At 38.7% G+C, this 17689-nt stretch overlaps 1 protein-coding gene across 1 annotated transcript; it reads right to left on the bottom strand.

Annotated features, from left to right (window-relative positions):
- Nucleotides 1-662: 662 nt before the first annotated feature.
- LOC135225266 (serine protease HTRA2, mitochondrial-like) lies at nucleotides 663-16474 on the bottom strand (the record flags this gene model as incomplete). Its single annotated transcript, XM_064264594.1, is given in 9 exon segments — nucleotides 663-827; nucleotides 3196-3356; nucleotides 3359-3378; nucleotides 11798-11885; nucleotides 11887-11940; nucleotides 12224-12418; nucleotides 12539-12592; nucleotides 12594-12626; nucleotides 16357-16474. Coding segments are annotated over 9 exon segments (883 nt in total), but the record flags the coding sequence as incomplete, so codon positions are not given.
- Between the last annotated feature and the right edge of the window lie 1215 nt (nucleotides 16475-17689).

Here is a 17689-nt window from a genome sequence, read left to right as displayed (position 1 = left end):
GTGATTTAAAGTAGTATTCAATCTTAATATTAAACTAATTGCTAATATAATTTAGACTCTTGAAAAGTTTTATCAGCACTGACAATGCACAACTCTGCTTTTACAGATTAACCAAGAGCATTACAGATTGTCAACTTACAAGTATTGCACATTGGAAGATATCTATGAAGTTAAAAGTATGAAAAGAAATATAATGCTTTCCTTGAAAATTGCAGTCTCCATGCACTTAGGAAATACTGATTAATACAACTGACACGACCTTCCTTTCAATACAAGGGCTTGAGGAACAAACTCTAGTCTTTAATATCAAGGTCAACATGAATAAGATTGCTGGACTGCCTTATGAGAGAGCTCCCAATAGTTATTATTACTATTTAGTTTGCTGTAATATCCTGGATCCAAATAATCCATAATCATTTAACACACTGCTGACTGAATACATTATTTTTCAATCTTGATCTCTTGGAATTCTTCAATAGATATAAGTGCACATTACAAATCAAAATAATGGAGCTAAAACTGTTTTGCTGTGTTCACTATAGTTATGACTTAGCCTCTGCAAACAACACCTCAACTACTTCTTTTGAGCAATGAATATCATTCATCAAGATGTCAATACCACATCTTAACAATAATCAGTTCTTAAATATTAAAAAATGGCTCACAATTATTCTTCAGGTACTACAGTCACCGAGTAACGCTGCCCATTGCGAACAACAACCATATTAAGATCTCCTTGACTTTCCAGAACTTTGTAAACATCTCTCGAAGAATAAACTGGATGGTTGTTTATATGAGTTATCACGTCTCCCGGCTGCAAGCCAGCTCTGGAAATAGGTGCCCAGAGGAAGTAAATATTATGGAGGATAAAATTCTATGGTACTTACTAAACATGCTTCAAAATATCAATGATGATATGAGTGAAAAATTACATACCTTTAAAGTAAAAACAGAAAAAACAGTATTCATTTCTGAGCATACAATTCAGTCTAAATTGCTGGGTATTGCAATTTAGCTAATTAAGTGATAACAGAGTAACCAGTGTATTGAAGATATTGTTCATAAGTTACTGTTAACATTAGATATATCTGAGTGAGATACAAGTGGTGATTATGGTTTTTTTCATACGAGTCAACACTATATTGACATAAAATCAACAGCTTAGGGAGATTGTATGATATGAAAAACTTTTCATAAAACAAAATTCCCACATCACAAACCCATCAATCACAATGCCTTCATTCTTTGTATTTAAATGTCCCCAGACAGTCTTTTGTTTTCAAGACAGAAAAGCAACCACTATCCTTACAATCTATGGGCCTATTGATAGGCACTAATTGCTCTCCTCACTGTCTACATCCATAGCAATGTCAACACAATTTTACAGGATCATTCAATAAACAACATTCAAATTATCCAAGAACATTCATTTCTTTGACTCTTCTTACCAGCATCTACCTTTTTTACTTTTTATCTATCTTCTTGGATATTTGCTACTTACTAGTTTTGTTTCCAATGATTTCCTCTTAGATGCATGGGGTTGGGAGGATGGCACTCATTAAATGATTAATGGGTTTATATGAAAATCTTTCTTTGTTTCATAAAAATGTAGTTTGTTTCATCACTTTTGGCATTAAAGATGGTAACAGCCCAACAAATTCATCCAGATGACACACAAAGACAAGCTATCTTGTGTTTAACAAACACAAAACTGGGGAACCTGGGAACACTATTAAACCATAACCATGGCTTATAGGTTGTCATGAAGTAAACTGAAATTACATAGAATTTTATTAATTTCTTATATAAATCAACAAGAACAAGAGTAATTAAAACTGCACTCAAACGAGGATATCCAATGGCCGAGGAATTAATGGACGCAACTTGTCACAGAAATGCCTTGACAGCACAAGTTGCTAGTTTGCTTCTTAAATGAATACTGCTGCTCCAACAAAAATACAAATGAAAAAGGTGAACCCTTTTATGAAATGAGGACTTCATAATAGACTAATTCTTACAGTGTGTCTTCGAGAAAGGCAATAGTACTAAATAAGTTAGATGCCTATGTAGAGTTACCAAGGGGAATCAATGAAAAGTAAATGGCAGAAAGAAATGCAGATGGAGATGAAGGCATGCTTCCAAGAAACTTTAGTATTACCTACACTCACAAAAGTACTTCATTATACAATTTAATTGTTATTCATTGATAAATACAAATGTAAAATACAGTTTTGAAAGCTCAGTCCATAAAGACCTCACAAAGCAGGTTACTGGTTGATGCAGTACCAAAAACAGCAACTTGAAAACTTGAGTTCCCAGAAAACTTATCTTCAATTCTCTTGTTCAAGCTCTTCAATTTCTGTGTCTAAAGCTTCAGAAGTATCAGTGCCTTGGTGGATTACTCCAAATTTTATGATCAGTTTCCATGTCTTCTACTTAATTTCTGTGTATGACTCATCACTATCTTAAGCATTAATTATACCATCTTTAGTATCTTCCTAATGCTCCCTGACTTCAATGATAAATGGAATTTATGACTCTTGAAAAAATATCCATCACAATGGTTTATGTCAACAAATGTAAAGGTTTCAAGGTAGGTCATAAGCAGCAGAGGTAAGGTACGAGACAGAACATATGTCTGATATGTCAACCAAGCCCCTCTCTATCCATGATAAGACCAGGAGGAACCAAGCACTGACTGCTGATTACTCACCAGGCAAACTTTTGGGCTCCCCTAGGAGTCCCATACCAAGTTCACATGGATGGTAAAAGTTGTGTTGCTAATGAAAGTTTAGACACGAACAGAGCATGAACTCAGGACCACCACACAGGAAGTCCAAGTGTAACCCCAATGATAGCTCAGTTGGGTTAAATTATAAATGTAGAGTAACTGAAGGTGGTGAACTAAATACTCCAATAGATATTACACACATCGTAAATTAATACCTATGTTGGTTATTTGTGACACATTTGGGATGGTCTAAGGACCAACTGTTTAAATGATGTGCTTAAGTCATGTCAATACAGTAAGTATGACTGAGATTGAAAAATTTTAGTGGGTGACTTTGTAATTAAACAATAAGGGCCTTAATTCTAAACCAAACGTTTTCTGTGAAAACAATTAAATTAAGTTACACTCTGACAAATGTTCCTGAAGTAAAATAATCTTTCTAAAACTAAACATATTATACATACTGGTAAGAAGGCGAGCCAACAACCACCCTCCAGATGAAAATTCCATGATTAATATCTGCTGGAATGTTATGTGGTGCACTTCCTCTTGCTTGTAATTCTTGAATGATGGATTCTGTCAATGTGAGCATTGTCACCCCTATATAACGACGTCGTACTGAAAAGGCGAGGATTCAGGGTACTTTGCTGCAACAAAAAATATGAACAAAATCAAAAGTATAACAAATACTTTATAACAAAATTACAATAAGACCATACAAATACTTCATTGAATTACTTCCAAAGGAACCACCGAATAACAACAACGGTAATAACTGCATACATGCAAAAAGGTGACCAAATGAAGGTAACTTTGTGTCAGTACAACATAACTGAGCTGGTCTTATTCCAGGAACTGACACTGATTGACAGAAAAGTGTCTTTACTTTCCCTTAGTAAACTTTTATTGCAATAAATGAATTAATCCATATTGTGCATTTTACATATGACTTCAAAGTGGTACATGAGAAATCTTGAACTCTAATTTCAGATGTAACATGACTTTTTATCTCATTATGCAACAAAGCACATCTTGAGAGGGATGAGAGTACTGCAAACTATAGCAAACATACAATGCCTGCTTTGACCTCAACTTAATTGCTTTTCCAATTCTTTAACTTTACCTTGCTTCCTATTATAATGTCATTCCTAAACATACCAGTTGTATCTTAAGCAATTACCATCTATGTTGGGCCAGTGTCATATTGTAGATGGGAATAAGGTTCCTTCTACCATCCATTTGGCACCCAAGCACATTGCTTGCTGCCTTTCAATCCCTTACCTTTAGTCTCTTACCAACTACCTACCCAGTTTCTTTAGCTGTGGATTACTCCAATTGTCAACTTTCATTTGTGAATCAATCCTTTTCGAAAGCCTTATGATAGCCCAAAAATGTAACCTTGGTAAACTAATTAATAATAAAGGAAACTTACTGTTTGTGTACTGATTTATGAAGATCTATTTATAAAGATACCTTTCTCATTTCTTCCTCATTTGAGAATTGCTCATTATCCCACTTATAATGGCCATGATACATTATGTCCCAAGTGAATGCATATCTTTTATTAAAAACAGAAAAACTGCCAGACCACAAAGGGTCTTTATGTTTGGGAACTTTGTAGCAAACATGATGTTATTATGATATAACAAAGTTTCATGTATACTTACCTGGCAGGTATATATATAGCTATATTCTCTGTTCGCACTGGCAGAATTTTCAAAACTCGCGGCAACCGCTAGATCACTGGTAGTTCAGGTGATCGCCACCCCGTTCCCGTGGCGCTGGTGCTTGGAATCATTCCCATTTTCGTCAGATTTTTCTCTGAACCCTGTCTCCTGAGGGGAGGTGGGTGGGAATTTAATTATATATACCTGCCAGGTAAGTATACATGAAACTTTGTTATATCATAATAACATCATTTTCATGTATGACACTTACCTGGCAGGTATATATATAGCTGATTGACACATTTGGAGTGGTCAAAGACAGCAACATTGTAAGAGTTTTAAAATTTAAAATAAATCCCAAATACTCTTAGATTCCTACCTGCTAAGGTAGCTGACTTCATAAATCCTGCCTCTTAGCCTGCTAAACCTTAGTAGCTCCCAACTAGGACATGACCTAATAGTTTGATGAAGCTAATACAAGGTTCTGACAACTGGACGGGACCAATTCGTTGACAGGAAACCCTAGCCCTCTCTTACCACGGGCATTCATGCTAGGATAAGTTAGACCACCTGAACCACACACAAAGCTAACATAACACACTACACTTCACAGACTGAAGAGGAAATAACCCTCTCAGACAACCATAAAAACAACACCACTTAATTAAAATACCTAGCATGTTTAGTAAGTTTTGATGGGGTGGAAACCTCCCTTGCCCAATACTGCTCCTGAGGATACATAAGGGCCCAACGTTTGACAGTTGTCAAATGTTGTTTTGACGTTTCTAAGGTAATGACACGCAAACACTGAATTAGTCCTCCAAAACGTCGTTTCAATGATATCTTTGAGGGCCATATTTCTTTTAAATGCCAAGGAAGTAGCTACTGCTCTCACTTCGTGCGCCTTAACCTTAAGGATGCCGAAATTTTCTTCTTGGCATAACATATGTGATTCTTTAATCAGTTCCCTGAGGAAAAAGGCAATAGCATTTTTGGTCATTGCTCTGCTAGGGTCCTTCACAGAGCACCACAGTGATTCTGAAGTTCCTCTAATATTATTGGTTTTCTCTATATAATAGCGCAAAGCCCTTACTGGACAGAGAACTCTCTCTTGTTCCTGTCCTACCAAATCTGAAAGACCCATAATCTCAAAAGACCTTGGCCAGTGGGATGAGCTGGATTCTCGTTCTTGGCCAAGAAAACCTCCTGGAACGAGCAAACTGCCTTGTCATGCTTCCAGCCAACATGTTTGCTAATTGCTTGCAGCTCACTAACCCTTTTATTTTGCTGTGGCCAAGGCCACCAAAAAGATGGTCTTTTTCGAGATATCTCTAAACGAAGCTTGATCCATCGGTTCGAACTTATTAGTTCCTAAGAATTTCAGGACCACATCGAGATTCCAGGAAGGTGTTTCTGTATCGGTGTTCCTTCCTTGTTCCAAAGGACCTTATGAGGTCTCTCAGATCAAGATTATTGGTAATATCTAAACCTCTGTGTCTAAATACTGAGGCCAACATACTACGATATCCTTTAATCGTCTGAGTTGACAACCCTACTTCCTTCTTTAAATATAAAAGGAAGTCGGCAATTTGGGTCACAGAGGTACTGGATGAAGAAATCTTCCGACTCTTGCACCACTTACGAAAGATTTCCCACTTCGCCTGGTACACCTTAATAGTCGAGGCTCTTCTTGCTCTGGCCACAGCTCTGGCCGCCTCTCTAGAAAACCAAAACCCCCTCGCTCTGACAAGTCTTTCGATAGTCTGAAAGCAGTCAGACCCATAGCGAGGGTGTTCTTGTGGTACCTGTTGAAGTGAGGCTGTTGAGTAGATCTACTCTTGCTGGAAGTGTTCTTGGTACATCTGCTGTCCATTCCAGTACCTCTGTGAACCAATCTCGGGCCGGCAGTAGGGAGCTATGAGAGTCATTCTCGTCCCTTGACTCTTCCCTGAATTTCTTCAAAACCTTTCCTAATATCTTGAACGGGGGAAAGCGTACACATCTAGCCCCGTCCAATCTAGAAGAAAGGCGTCTACTGCGACTGCTTGACGGTCTGGGGACTGGAGAGCAAAGTCGACAATCTCTTTGTCATTGCGGTCGCAAACAAGTCCACCACTGGACGACCCCATAATTTCCACAGACTCTGGCATACTTCTAGATGAAGAGGTCCATTCTGTTGACAGAAGTTTGACCTTCCCTGCTCAACAGGTCCGCTCTCACAATTCTTCTCCCCTTGAATGAACCTGGTGAGAAGGGTTGCGTTTTCCTTCTCTGCCCATAGAAGGATCTCCTCCGCCAACTTGCAAAGAGAGACTGAATGTGTTCCCCTTGCTTGCGGATGTACGCCAGAGCTGTGGTATTGTCCACGTTGACCTGCACCGCCTTGTTGCGGATCACCGCGTTGAACTCTTTCAAAGCCAAGAAAATCGCCATCAGTTTCCTTCCTGTTTATATGCCAAGATGCTTCCTCCTTGCTCCAGCGACCTGACACTTCTTGAGGGCTGAGAGTTGCTCCCCAGCCTGCGTCCGACGCGTCTGAAAACAATACAAGGTCTGGGCTCTTCTGCTGGAGCGACGCTCCCTCCGCTAACTTCCCCGGAGTTAGCCACCAAAGTAATTCCTCTTTGATCTTGCGAGGAATTCGAAACAGGAAGGAATCCGGTTGCGATTTTCTTGGCCAGACTTGGTTCAAAAATATTTGCAAGGGTCTCATGTGAAGCCTTCCTAGAGAACGAACCGTTCCAGTGACGAGAGAGTCCCCAGTAAGCTCATCCACTCTCGTGCAGAGCATTGTTCTTTCTCTAGAAAGGCTTGTACTTTCCAGATGCCACTGCCTGCCGTCGGGAGATGGAAAAGCCCGAAAAGTCGCTGAGGAAATCAGAATCCCCAAATAAACTAGCTCCTGATTGGGGATCAGATTCGACTTTTCTAAGTTCACCATCAGCCCTAATTCGTTCGTTAATGCCAACGTCATTCTTAAGTCCTCCAGACATTGTCTTCTTGATTGGGCTCTTATGAGCCAATCGTCTAGGTATAGAGACACTCTTATCCCTAGAATATGTACCACTTTCGCCACGCTTGACATCACTCTTGTAAAAACCTTGTGGGGCGTGTGCACAGTCCGAAGCAGAGGGCTTTGAACTGAAAGACCCTGTTTCTGAATCACAAATCTTAAGTACTTCCTGGATCCTGCATGAATTGGGATATGAAAAATATGCGTCTTGAAGGTCCAGGGTAACCATCCAGTCCCTGGACGCACCGCTGCCAGTACTGAATCGGTCGTCTCCATAGTAAATTTTGTCTTCTCCACAAAAATAAGTTGAGTTGACTTAGTCCAGTACTGGTCTCCATCCCCCCGAGGATTTCGCTACTAAGAAAAGCCGGTTGTAAAATCCCGGGGATAAGTGATTCCAGAACAGGTTCTATTGCTCCTTTCCTGAGCATAGAAAGTACTTGCTCTTGTAGTGCTTCTTGTTTCCCTGGATCGCTGTAGTGAGCTCCAAGCTCTCTTGGCGATGTCGAAAGAAGTGGTTTCTTCAGAAAAGGGATCTTGTAACCTTCCTTGGCTACCGTGACGACCCAAGGATCTGCTCCCTTTTCTTGCCAAATCTCCCAAAACTTCTGGAGTCTGGCCCACTGATGTCTGAAGGACTTGTTCTTCATTGTTTATTACTGGGTTTCGAACCCCTCTTGAAGGAGCTCTTCTTCCTCTGAAGGAAGGACGAGAAAAGGACTTGCCTCGAAAGGGCTGACTAGCCTGTCTTGACTCCTTAGGTGTCTTCTTAACCACTTTGGCGGGTAAAAATTTCCTTACCGAAGACGTTAAAAGGTCCTGCGTCGCCTTCTGAGTCAGGGAAAGCGAAATATCCTTGATAAGATCCGAAGGAAATAACTGATCCGAGAGTGGGGAAAAAACCAACTCGGATTTCTGAGCGTTAGAAACGCCCTTTGCAGCAAAAGAGCACAGGAGTGACCTCTTCTTTAAAACTCCTGCGGTGAAAAGCGAAGCTAACTCATTCGCCCCATCCCTTAGGGCTTTTGGTCCATGCAGGACATAATACTGCTTGGAAGTTGCGAAGCAGTTGATTCCTTATCTTTCCACGGTTCGTCCCAGAGCCCCCAAGGACCAATCAAGAAAATTGAAAACCTCGAATGTCCGGAAAATACCTTTCAAGAGATGATCTAACTCTGATGACGTCCACCAAACTTTAGCTGAATTCAAAGCATGTCTGCTGCGGGAACTGTCAACAATGTTGGAAAATCATCCCCTGGGAGGAGGCAGGAACTCCCAGGCCGAGACTTTCCCCCGTCGCATACCAGATTCCGGACTTCGATGCCAATTTGGCTGGAGGGAAGGAGAAAGAAGTCTTGCCCGCTTCCCTCTTTTCTTTCAACCACGTATCGATCCTTTGAAGAGCCTTCTTAGCTGTAATTGAAAGCTTCATCTTCAAAAACGATGACTTCTTCGGTGTTTTATTCTTGGAGAATTGAGAAAGAGGTGACATCGGAGCTGGAAGGCTGAAATTCCCCCTTCAAAAACTGACAAAAGGCAATCAGTTTTAACTTCTTGTAGTCTGAAGAAGGTGTTTCACCCTCTTTCTCTTCTTCAGACGCTAAGTCTTCCATCTCCTCTTCTGCCGAAGAAACATCTTGTAATCCAAGGTCTTGCTGCTGAACCTCTTCTCTAACCTCTCGGGAAGAAGAAGGATCCTGCCGCCTGCGTCCTGCGTCCTTTTGAGATACGTCGACAAAACGTGAATCCGCTCCGAGATTGCGTCCTGCGTCCTGTCCCGGTAACTTGCGTCCTACACGAGAATCCGAAGTGCGATGAGGAGGAGGCAAACAATCATGTGTCCTTTTGGAGGACTTGACGGGGAGAGACGCGTCCTTACGTCTCGTAGGAGGATGTTTCGTTGTTTCCCACGATTTAAACTAGATCAGCTAACCTTCCTTGCATCTCTTTAAGAAAGTCCTTAGTCTCTGTTTCCTGACGGGATGCCTGAGCATGCGGGGAACGAAGACGAGAAGCTCGAACCTGAGGTCTACGAGAAGGAGAAGATACAGGAGAAACTGCCCAGGATGCAGAAGGAGGGCTCCTATCAGGCGAACCGCCCCGTCTAAATGAAGTCTTGCGTCCTGCCTTGAACGAAAAGTTGTCTCCTCCTTTTTTAACCGGAACCACGTCTTCATCGTCACTAGATCGAGAAAATCTCGGGGCTACTCCAGCGCGCTATTTGAGCGTGCAAGTTCATCCTGAGATGACGTAGGTCTATGCGTCCTCTTCAGCGGACGCGATTCTTCCGCATAACGTCGATACCTGCCTGACGCAGAACTATCAGTTAGAAGAAAAACACTTCCCAGTGTCGCCTTTTCTATGGCGCACTGCTGCAGCCTGGACGCAACAGGACTGCCTGAGGGACGACTGATCGTAAGGGAACCCCTCTCGCCTCCCTTCGACTGTCGACATGCTTCTCCTTGGGTCTGGGAGCTTGGCAGAGGCCTAGGTCTAGGAGCACGAGAGAGACGATCAGCCGCAACCCCAGCCACTACACTGACACTCTCAAAAGTACCCACACTTTGTCTGTAAGACGCTGAATCTGATTGCCCATTGACGCAAGGGCGGCAAACACTTTCACATAATTAGGATCCTCAGAAACAGCAGCAGGCGCAGGAGAAACCTGATGAGAAGGGTCTACAACTTCTACTTGGGAAGGAGGGGGAGAAATAACAGAAGCATTCAAGGCCTTACTAGAAGAGCCTGACCTCTCACTCCGAGATACCGATCTCCTTACTCTATCCTTTTCTAGTCTCTCAACATATTTAGTGAAAGTCTTCCATTCCTTCTCATTTAAACTTTCCACACTCATTAGCTATATTTATCCCAAGTACACACACCCTCTCTACACTTCTTACATACTGTGTGAGGGTCTACCGAGGCTTTCGGCAGTCTCACCTTGCACCCTTCTTTCACACACACTCTAAATACTAAACCAGAATCAGACATTATAAGAAATTCCAAACGCGATTGCCAATCCAACTTTCCAATACGATACCCAATAATCCATCAAAGTACAGCGAAAGTCAGCTAACGAGTTCGAAATTCTAGCAGGGAACCCACAACGATGTTGCCGGTTCGGCTGGCAGAAAAAATCTGACGAAAATGGGAATGATTCCGAGCACCAGCGCCACGGGAACGGGGTGGCGATCACCTGAACTACCAGTGATCTAGCGGTTGCCGCGAGTTTTGAAAATTCTGCCAGTGCGAACAGAGAATATAGCTATATATATACCTGCCAGGTAAGTGTCATACATGAAACTATGGATTTCATAATCTCATCAACATTTGTACACCAAATTTTTATAACAGATCTCCCCATTGTCTTTTACCTTGCTTATTTTTTGACCGAATTCCATTCCAGTCTACATCTTCATTTATGTCCACCCTCCTTGATTCTCTGGACCTTCCGACTAGTGTTCCTCTTGCTACTTTTACATCCACTTTGCTGACTAACTATCCCTCAACCCTACTCATCACAATCTCACACCGTCTAAATTTTTGAGAGTTCAGTCTTTTTTCCAAATGCTGGACATCAGACCTCTAAACAACTTGCTACCTTGTAATATGATCTATCGTAACTCAACTATGAATCTTAGCATTCTGTGGTCACAACTCTTTAAACTGCCCTCAATTCTCTTTATCAGTGCCATGTTACTACTAAATATAGACAGCTCTTATGCATGCATATAAAAATCAAGTGGGAGAACTATGGGAACCAATCAAAGTTACATGGCATAAAGTAAAAATACCTGGGGTCAGACAAATTTTTTCATTACCATCTACAGTGAGCTGTGTACAGTACAAGGTAGATGATACCTCCTATGTGGGGGCTGTTGGATAACTACATACTGGTACATGATATTAACAATGGAATATGATCAGTGCTATTCAAACCTGTCTAAATTACAACTGAACACATAGAAATAAATATGGGAATTTTATTTCAACTCACAACACAAACCATTTACATTTTTCTACGGCTGATTATGATCCATATCTCTGATAGTTGGTTGTAAAGTTGACTTTTTATGCTAATAAAGTTCGATATGAAAATTCTTTTCTTTTTTTAAACCTACATAGTATGTGATTTTTGCTTTGAGGTTGATTGAGAGATTAATTACCGTACGTGAACTTGCTTGGCATTAGTTTTAATCAGAAACTACAATTTTCATCACTGATGCATTTTATTGCATTATATCAATAGCATTATTTCAATAAAGTGCATATCACAACCATAACTACAAGTACTGAATAAAATCACATTAAACTTCAAAATACAGCACAGTGCACTTGCAGTGAAAGGAATAAATTAAAATCAAAATAAAGATTCACTGTACCAACCTAATTCAAGTCTCTTTTTTGCTGCTTTCATCATAAAGTCTTTGGCATAATCTATAGGTATAGCAAAGGAGATTCCAGATGTCACAGTCCATGGAGTTGATACCAATAACCTCACCATCCAAATTCACAGTGGTCCAAACCACCTGAATACAACTGAAAACTATTTTTAAAAAAAAAAAAAAAAAAAAAGACTGTTAATATCATAAAAAACAAAAAAAACATGTATAACTACCTACTCAATGTTAAAAAAAAAAAAAAAAAAAAGACTGTTATATGTGATAAAATACAAACTACAAACATTATAATAGCAATGACAGGAAGAAACATAAGATCTAAAATACACTAACTTTTTAAGACCAGATATTTGAAACACTGGGAGGGTAAAATTCAACTCATGACAAAAACAGAAAACATTATCTGACTTACTGTGATAGCAGCATCTGTCTGTATATACTGAATATCCCTGCCTCGCAAACCCAACTCCTTGCTGGCTCTGCAAACTGATGAAACAACCCCAACTGTTATAGTGTTTGAAAGCGACAGAGGAGACCCAAGGGCTGCCACAAATTCACCAGGACGTAGATCACAGGAATTTCCCAAAGCTATTGGCTTTAGGTTATCCTGTTCAGTGGAAAACATAACAAATAAGAAAATATACAACGATTCTGATAATATAGTAAATAAAATTTACATTTTTTTTAGCTTGAGGTTCAAAGTTTTCATATGTGGAATACAACTTACACATTTTATCCTAATGAGTGCAAGATCTGAGATGGCATCAATTTCCTCATGAAATGCCTTCATATTCAGCACCATTCTGTAGCCTGACCTGAAAAACAGACCTAGTTATTGGAATAACACTTACTTTTCGGTTTGGTTTCTACTTACATATTAATTGCAAAAACTTTCACTGCACAGTTACTGAATACAGTTTCTGGATCAGCACCATGAGAGTTAAGAACACTAGCTAAGTGGTCTAGATAAGAAATTTACTAATAGTAATACCTAATGGAAATCATTTCAAGCTTAGGTTTCCCACCCAAAAACTACAATATCAAGCATAAGAAAAAAAATCTTAGATAAACTATCTTTGATAATTTAAAGGGAGCCATCACATAGCCCACATAGTTCTTCAAAGGGATATTCTTTACCACTCCAGATTTCGGTCAACTGCCATTCCTGCATATGCCACGTGTACCTTACATTTATGACAAAATATTTGCTTTAGTTGAGTATAAAATATTTTAATGAATTTTCCAATTTTTCTACAGATGACATGATTTAAAGTCAATGGCATGGCTAAATGTTTATTATTTACATTTTCATCGGCATGGGTAACTGTTTGTTATTTACATATATGAGAAATTATATTCTCACTGAAGATAGTAACAACACTATAGTTGAAGTATTCATGAAAAGTAAAATGCATTCAACAAAATTATTCTTAATGTTGGATAATTTGCTTATGTGTTCAAAGATGATGGGTGTACATGGCCAATAGTATTAGCAAACAACTTGTCTCTCATATTCAAGTACACTGGTGGATAATGAACAAACTAACTGCATACATAGCCTGATGAAAATAGTCACCTAAAACTATAAACACCATTACCAAGAAGCGTTACTGAAAATGAAAGGGTGAAAAATAAATTGGACCTAACACAAATGCATTTACTGTATATCCTGAGTAACCAAAAAGATACATGATAATTACAACCCAATGGGTATATAGGAACATTATTTACTACTAATAATCCCTTGACCATCCATACATCCCCAAAACACACTACGCCCTTGACGACACCACTCTCAGTGTGAATGTGTATCTTTACTTTACTTTATGGCTTTAAATGGCAAAATTGAGGGCAAAACCTAACAAACACAGATGGAAGTGTAGAGAAAAGTTCACACTTTCTACATGGGAGCATAAAAAATACTTCTGTTCAGCCATGCAAATAGCTGTGCTTGGCATATATGCTGATTTGCTCAATGCAAATATTCTGTGTTGGTAGACTTATTGATGAGAGTGTGGGGTGGGGAAGAAAGAGGTAATCAAGTGCATCAGGTGCAGGTTAATCAATTAGAACAATGATTTGGCCTTAGTCCTTTAGATTGCTCTCTCAATTGTGATTACCATCCTGTGCTCAGGAAGGGTTACTGGTTTTGTACGAGAGAGAGAGAGAGAGAGAGAGAGAGAGAGAGAGAGAGAGAGAGAGAGATGAGAGATGAGAGAAGAAGAAGAGACTGAGACGAGAAGAGAGCGAGAGGAGAGAGAGAAGAGAGAGAGAGAGAGAGAGAGAGAGAGAGAGAGAGAGAGAGAGAGAGAGAGAGAGAGAGAGAGAGAGAGGTTGTATGGTACAATCATTCAAGTTTTACTGCACGTAGTCTTATTGCATGAATGTCGTTTTTACACTTGGTATTCTACAGTTAATTTTAAACCACAGTATTATACATACTAACTGATATAAATGTGTGTCATATGGAACGTACTGTCTAAACAAAACAGTACCCGTATAAAATTTAAATAAGAAGGGGGGGGGGGGGGGGGGGGGGGGGGGGAATCTAAACAGAAGTGAAGTACAGTAGCATCAAACTGAAATGTGCACTACATTCAACATTGCTGGTAACCTGCTAGCTAATTTTCCTTTGCTGTTACACTTGCACATACTATATGGAATAAAAATAAGCCAAAAAATATGACACTTTAGCAAGCAAAATGTGTCATTCAAGAACTTTGTCCCAATAGCCTAATCTGTGTATTTTAATAAACTATATTCAAGCATAATTCATTTAAAGGTATTGTATATATAGCATATTTACAAATCACAGTAGATGCATGTGACTTCATTATATAAGTGAATACCACAGGAAAATAATAAGCAGAAAGTCAATATCAAGTGCTTTCACCTTTATTCAGGCATAGTCGACCACATGAATAAAGGTGAAAGCACTTGGTATCAACTTTCTACCTATTATTTTCCTGTGGTATTTGCATATTGTTTGCTGTACATATACACCTATTATTTTCCTGTGGTATTTGCATATTGTTTGCTGTACATATACACCTACTATTTTGAAAAGATAATGCAAGTCATTCTTATTTCTTTATGTTCTATATGCTTTGGATATAAGTTAGTGTTTATTTTTATATCCTAGGAAGGGTTACTGGAGGATTTTGGGGTAGCCTAGAATATTCAGTCTAAATGTAGCCTAGTCACTATTCCTATGCCTGCACTTTGAACTTACTACTTGCCATCCCTCGTTGGATGTTTTAAGTGCAACATGATCAAGGATTATGGTAACAATAGTTGTAACAAAAATAATCATTATTATTTATAATAAAACTACAAAGTGCAGCCATTTTTTTCTGTGTGTAACTTGTATGGGGCAACATCATTTATTTTGGGCTTCCCATCATACAACCCATGGTCAGCTTCTCCCAATACCCTCTACATAAGTCTTTGTAGAAGGAATGCAAGCTCCAAAACAGTAACCCTAACCTCAGAATTTGCTGTCTTGGTACTTCAATTTATCAGTAATTTTTTACAATATGAGTAATATAGTAATAATAATTAGAATATCTTTAGGAACAGAGTGCCTCAAAACTAAAAAAAGGACATTAGGCAAAACTGCAGAGTTATTGAGGAAATCTAAAATAAGTTTATGGAAATATATGGCAACCAGGAAGCCAGAGCAATGAATGTGTCTATGAATGGCAATAAGGATATGTATTTTTTGCATATGTAAGTATTTACTACAAGCACGTCCTGTAACTTGAGCAGATGATTGGTAAGTTATAAAAGATGAGATGAATCACAGAATATGTGAAACCAGGAAGGTAGCAAAGTGTTTGCAAAATATCTACACAGTGTCTGTAAAGGCTAAAGTTCCAGTGTATGCAGGGATTGTTGAGGCTACTCCCTCCTTAATGAGGGTAAATTGGTAAATGCTGAATACACATGAAAGGAAAAAGTTCGAGCTGTTTAATAAAATCTTTTGTGCAATATACAAGTAAACAAGATGGAAAGGGTGAGTAATGCTGAGATATGCAGCAGTAAAAATGTTAGGCTACACGTAAAGATGGATCAGTGTTCTGAGATTGTGTGACCAAGTAAAGGGAATGTGTAGACAATTCTGAAGAGTTGGTTAGAAGGAAGAATGCAAAGGCTGGAAAATGCTGAGCAACAGTAGTGAAAAGAATTCTGGAACAACAGTAGTATTGTGATATCCAGGAAGTGATAGTGTGTGCAATATCGAGATGAATGGTGAAATAACAGTAGTGAGGTTGGATGAGTGAGGTTGATGAGTCCTTTGTGTAAGTTTGTAATAAAAGCTCTCTTCAATTCAACAGTTAATAGCATGTAAGGGGGCAATGACTATCATCTAGTTTTTCTGTGGATCTGTACCTCAAAAGGGAAAGAGCTTAAAGTTGAATAATAATAAATTAATCATTAAACAAGAATATATATAAGAACATGTAACCACTACTAAAGTACATTGTTTTGAAATAATATGAAACCTAGAACAATCTGGCATTAAACCATTAGTAAAGCACTTACATTAACTGTACTTGATTTTGGCCTGTTGGTGACAACATGGGCATTGGTGAGGATCAAGCCATCATTAGAAACGATAAAGCCAGAACCATTGGACAGAGCCTGGGTATACCTAAACCTTCTGTGGAACAGAACCAAAGAGTCTTAATCACTTATGTAGTGACACCAGTGCAATACTGCACTGCAATAGAGTAAGTCATCAATTAATAAGTAAGGAAAAATGTCAGATAGTCCTAAACAATAAATATGGATGATTTACAAATTTTAAAAACAGCACTCATCATTACACAATTAGCAACAAAATCTAAGCTGTATAAGAATATTTGTCAATGGTGACTTAGCCTTCATTTCATAAATTTAAATTCTAATTAAATATGTATAAAAAAGCAATTGATATATTCTACTCAAAGACATTGCAATAATGAAAGAATCTCCTTGATTTTTTATTTTGCAATACAGTACTGCACTACCCTACGTAATGTACGTACAATTCTTTTTTTTTTTTTATCAAAATGCTACATAATCACAAATACACCTAAAACTGATTGTGTTTCCCTTCCTAAGTAAAACATGAGTAAAAAGACTGAAAAATCAGCAGCATAGCTTTTAAATGTTAGCAACTAGTATTATTTCTTTCCAGAAAACAAAAACATATTAAACAAGTGCACAAGTTTAAATCATACAATTCATATTACAACACTACATACATAGTATTAACAATTCCACCTCTCAAACATTTCTAGCACCTCTTTCTTATTTTGCTGTTGATCCCTCTGGCATGAAGCCAAATTGGCAATACAGATTTTAGCAATTTTTCCCAACCTTTTCTCTAGAATCTTTTCCAATATTTTTATAGCATGCTCTTGAAGTCAAGTTTCTCTAAAATTTCCGCACTGCTGTGCACACCTTTTTCTTGTTTACCATTACTACAAGGTTTTTGTTCCACTTCTCAGATCCTGTCTTTTCCTTTTTTCATGTTTTCATATAGTACATGTATTCTAGAAAGCTTACATGCGATTGGCTCTCCTGCTGTTTGTAGTAATTCACATGTTGTGTCAGATGTTCTCTTGGACTCTTCCATTTTTCATCTTCCCAAAAATCCATTAACCTTTTCAAATGTCATTTTTTTTCTATGCCTCCTTCTATTATACTAACATCCTCCAGTTCATATTCATTTTCTTCCTTCACAAGGCTTTCAAAATACAGCCTCCAACATTCTAGTATCTCTTTACTATTTTGAAAATTTAATTTATTTTATGTGCTTTGCCCCTATTATATCTTTTCCAAATTTTCTCAACCCCTTTGTTATCCTAAATGCTTTCTCTTTTTCTCTGCT

The sequence above is a fragment of the Macrobrachium nipponense genome, chromosome 13 (assembly GCF_015104395.2).
Source record: "Macrobrachium nipponense isolate FS-2020 chromosome 13, ASM1510439v2, whole genome shotgun sequence".
Taxonomy (NCBI): Eukaryota; Metazoa; Arthropoda; class Malacostraca; order Decapoda; family Palaemonidae; genus Macrobrachium; species Macrobrachium nipponense.
This window is presented reverse-complemented; position numbering and strand designations above follow the sequence as displayed.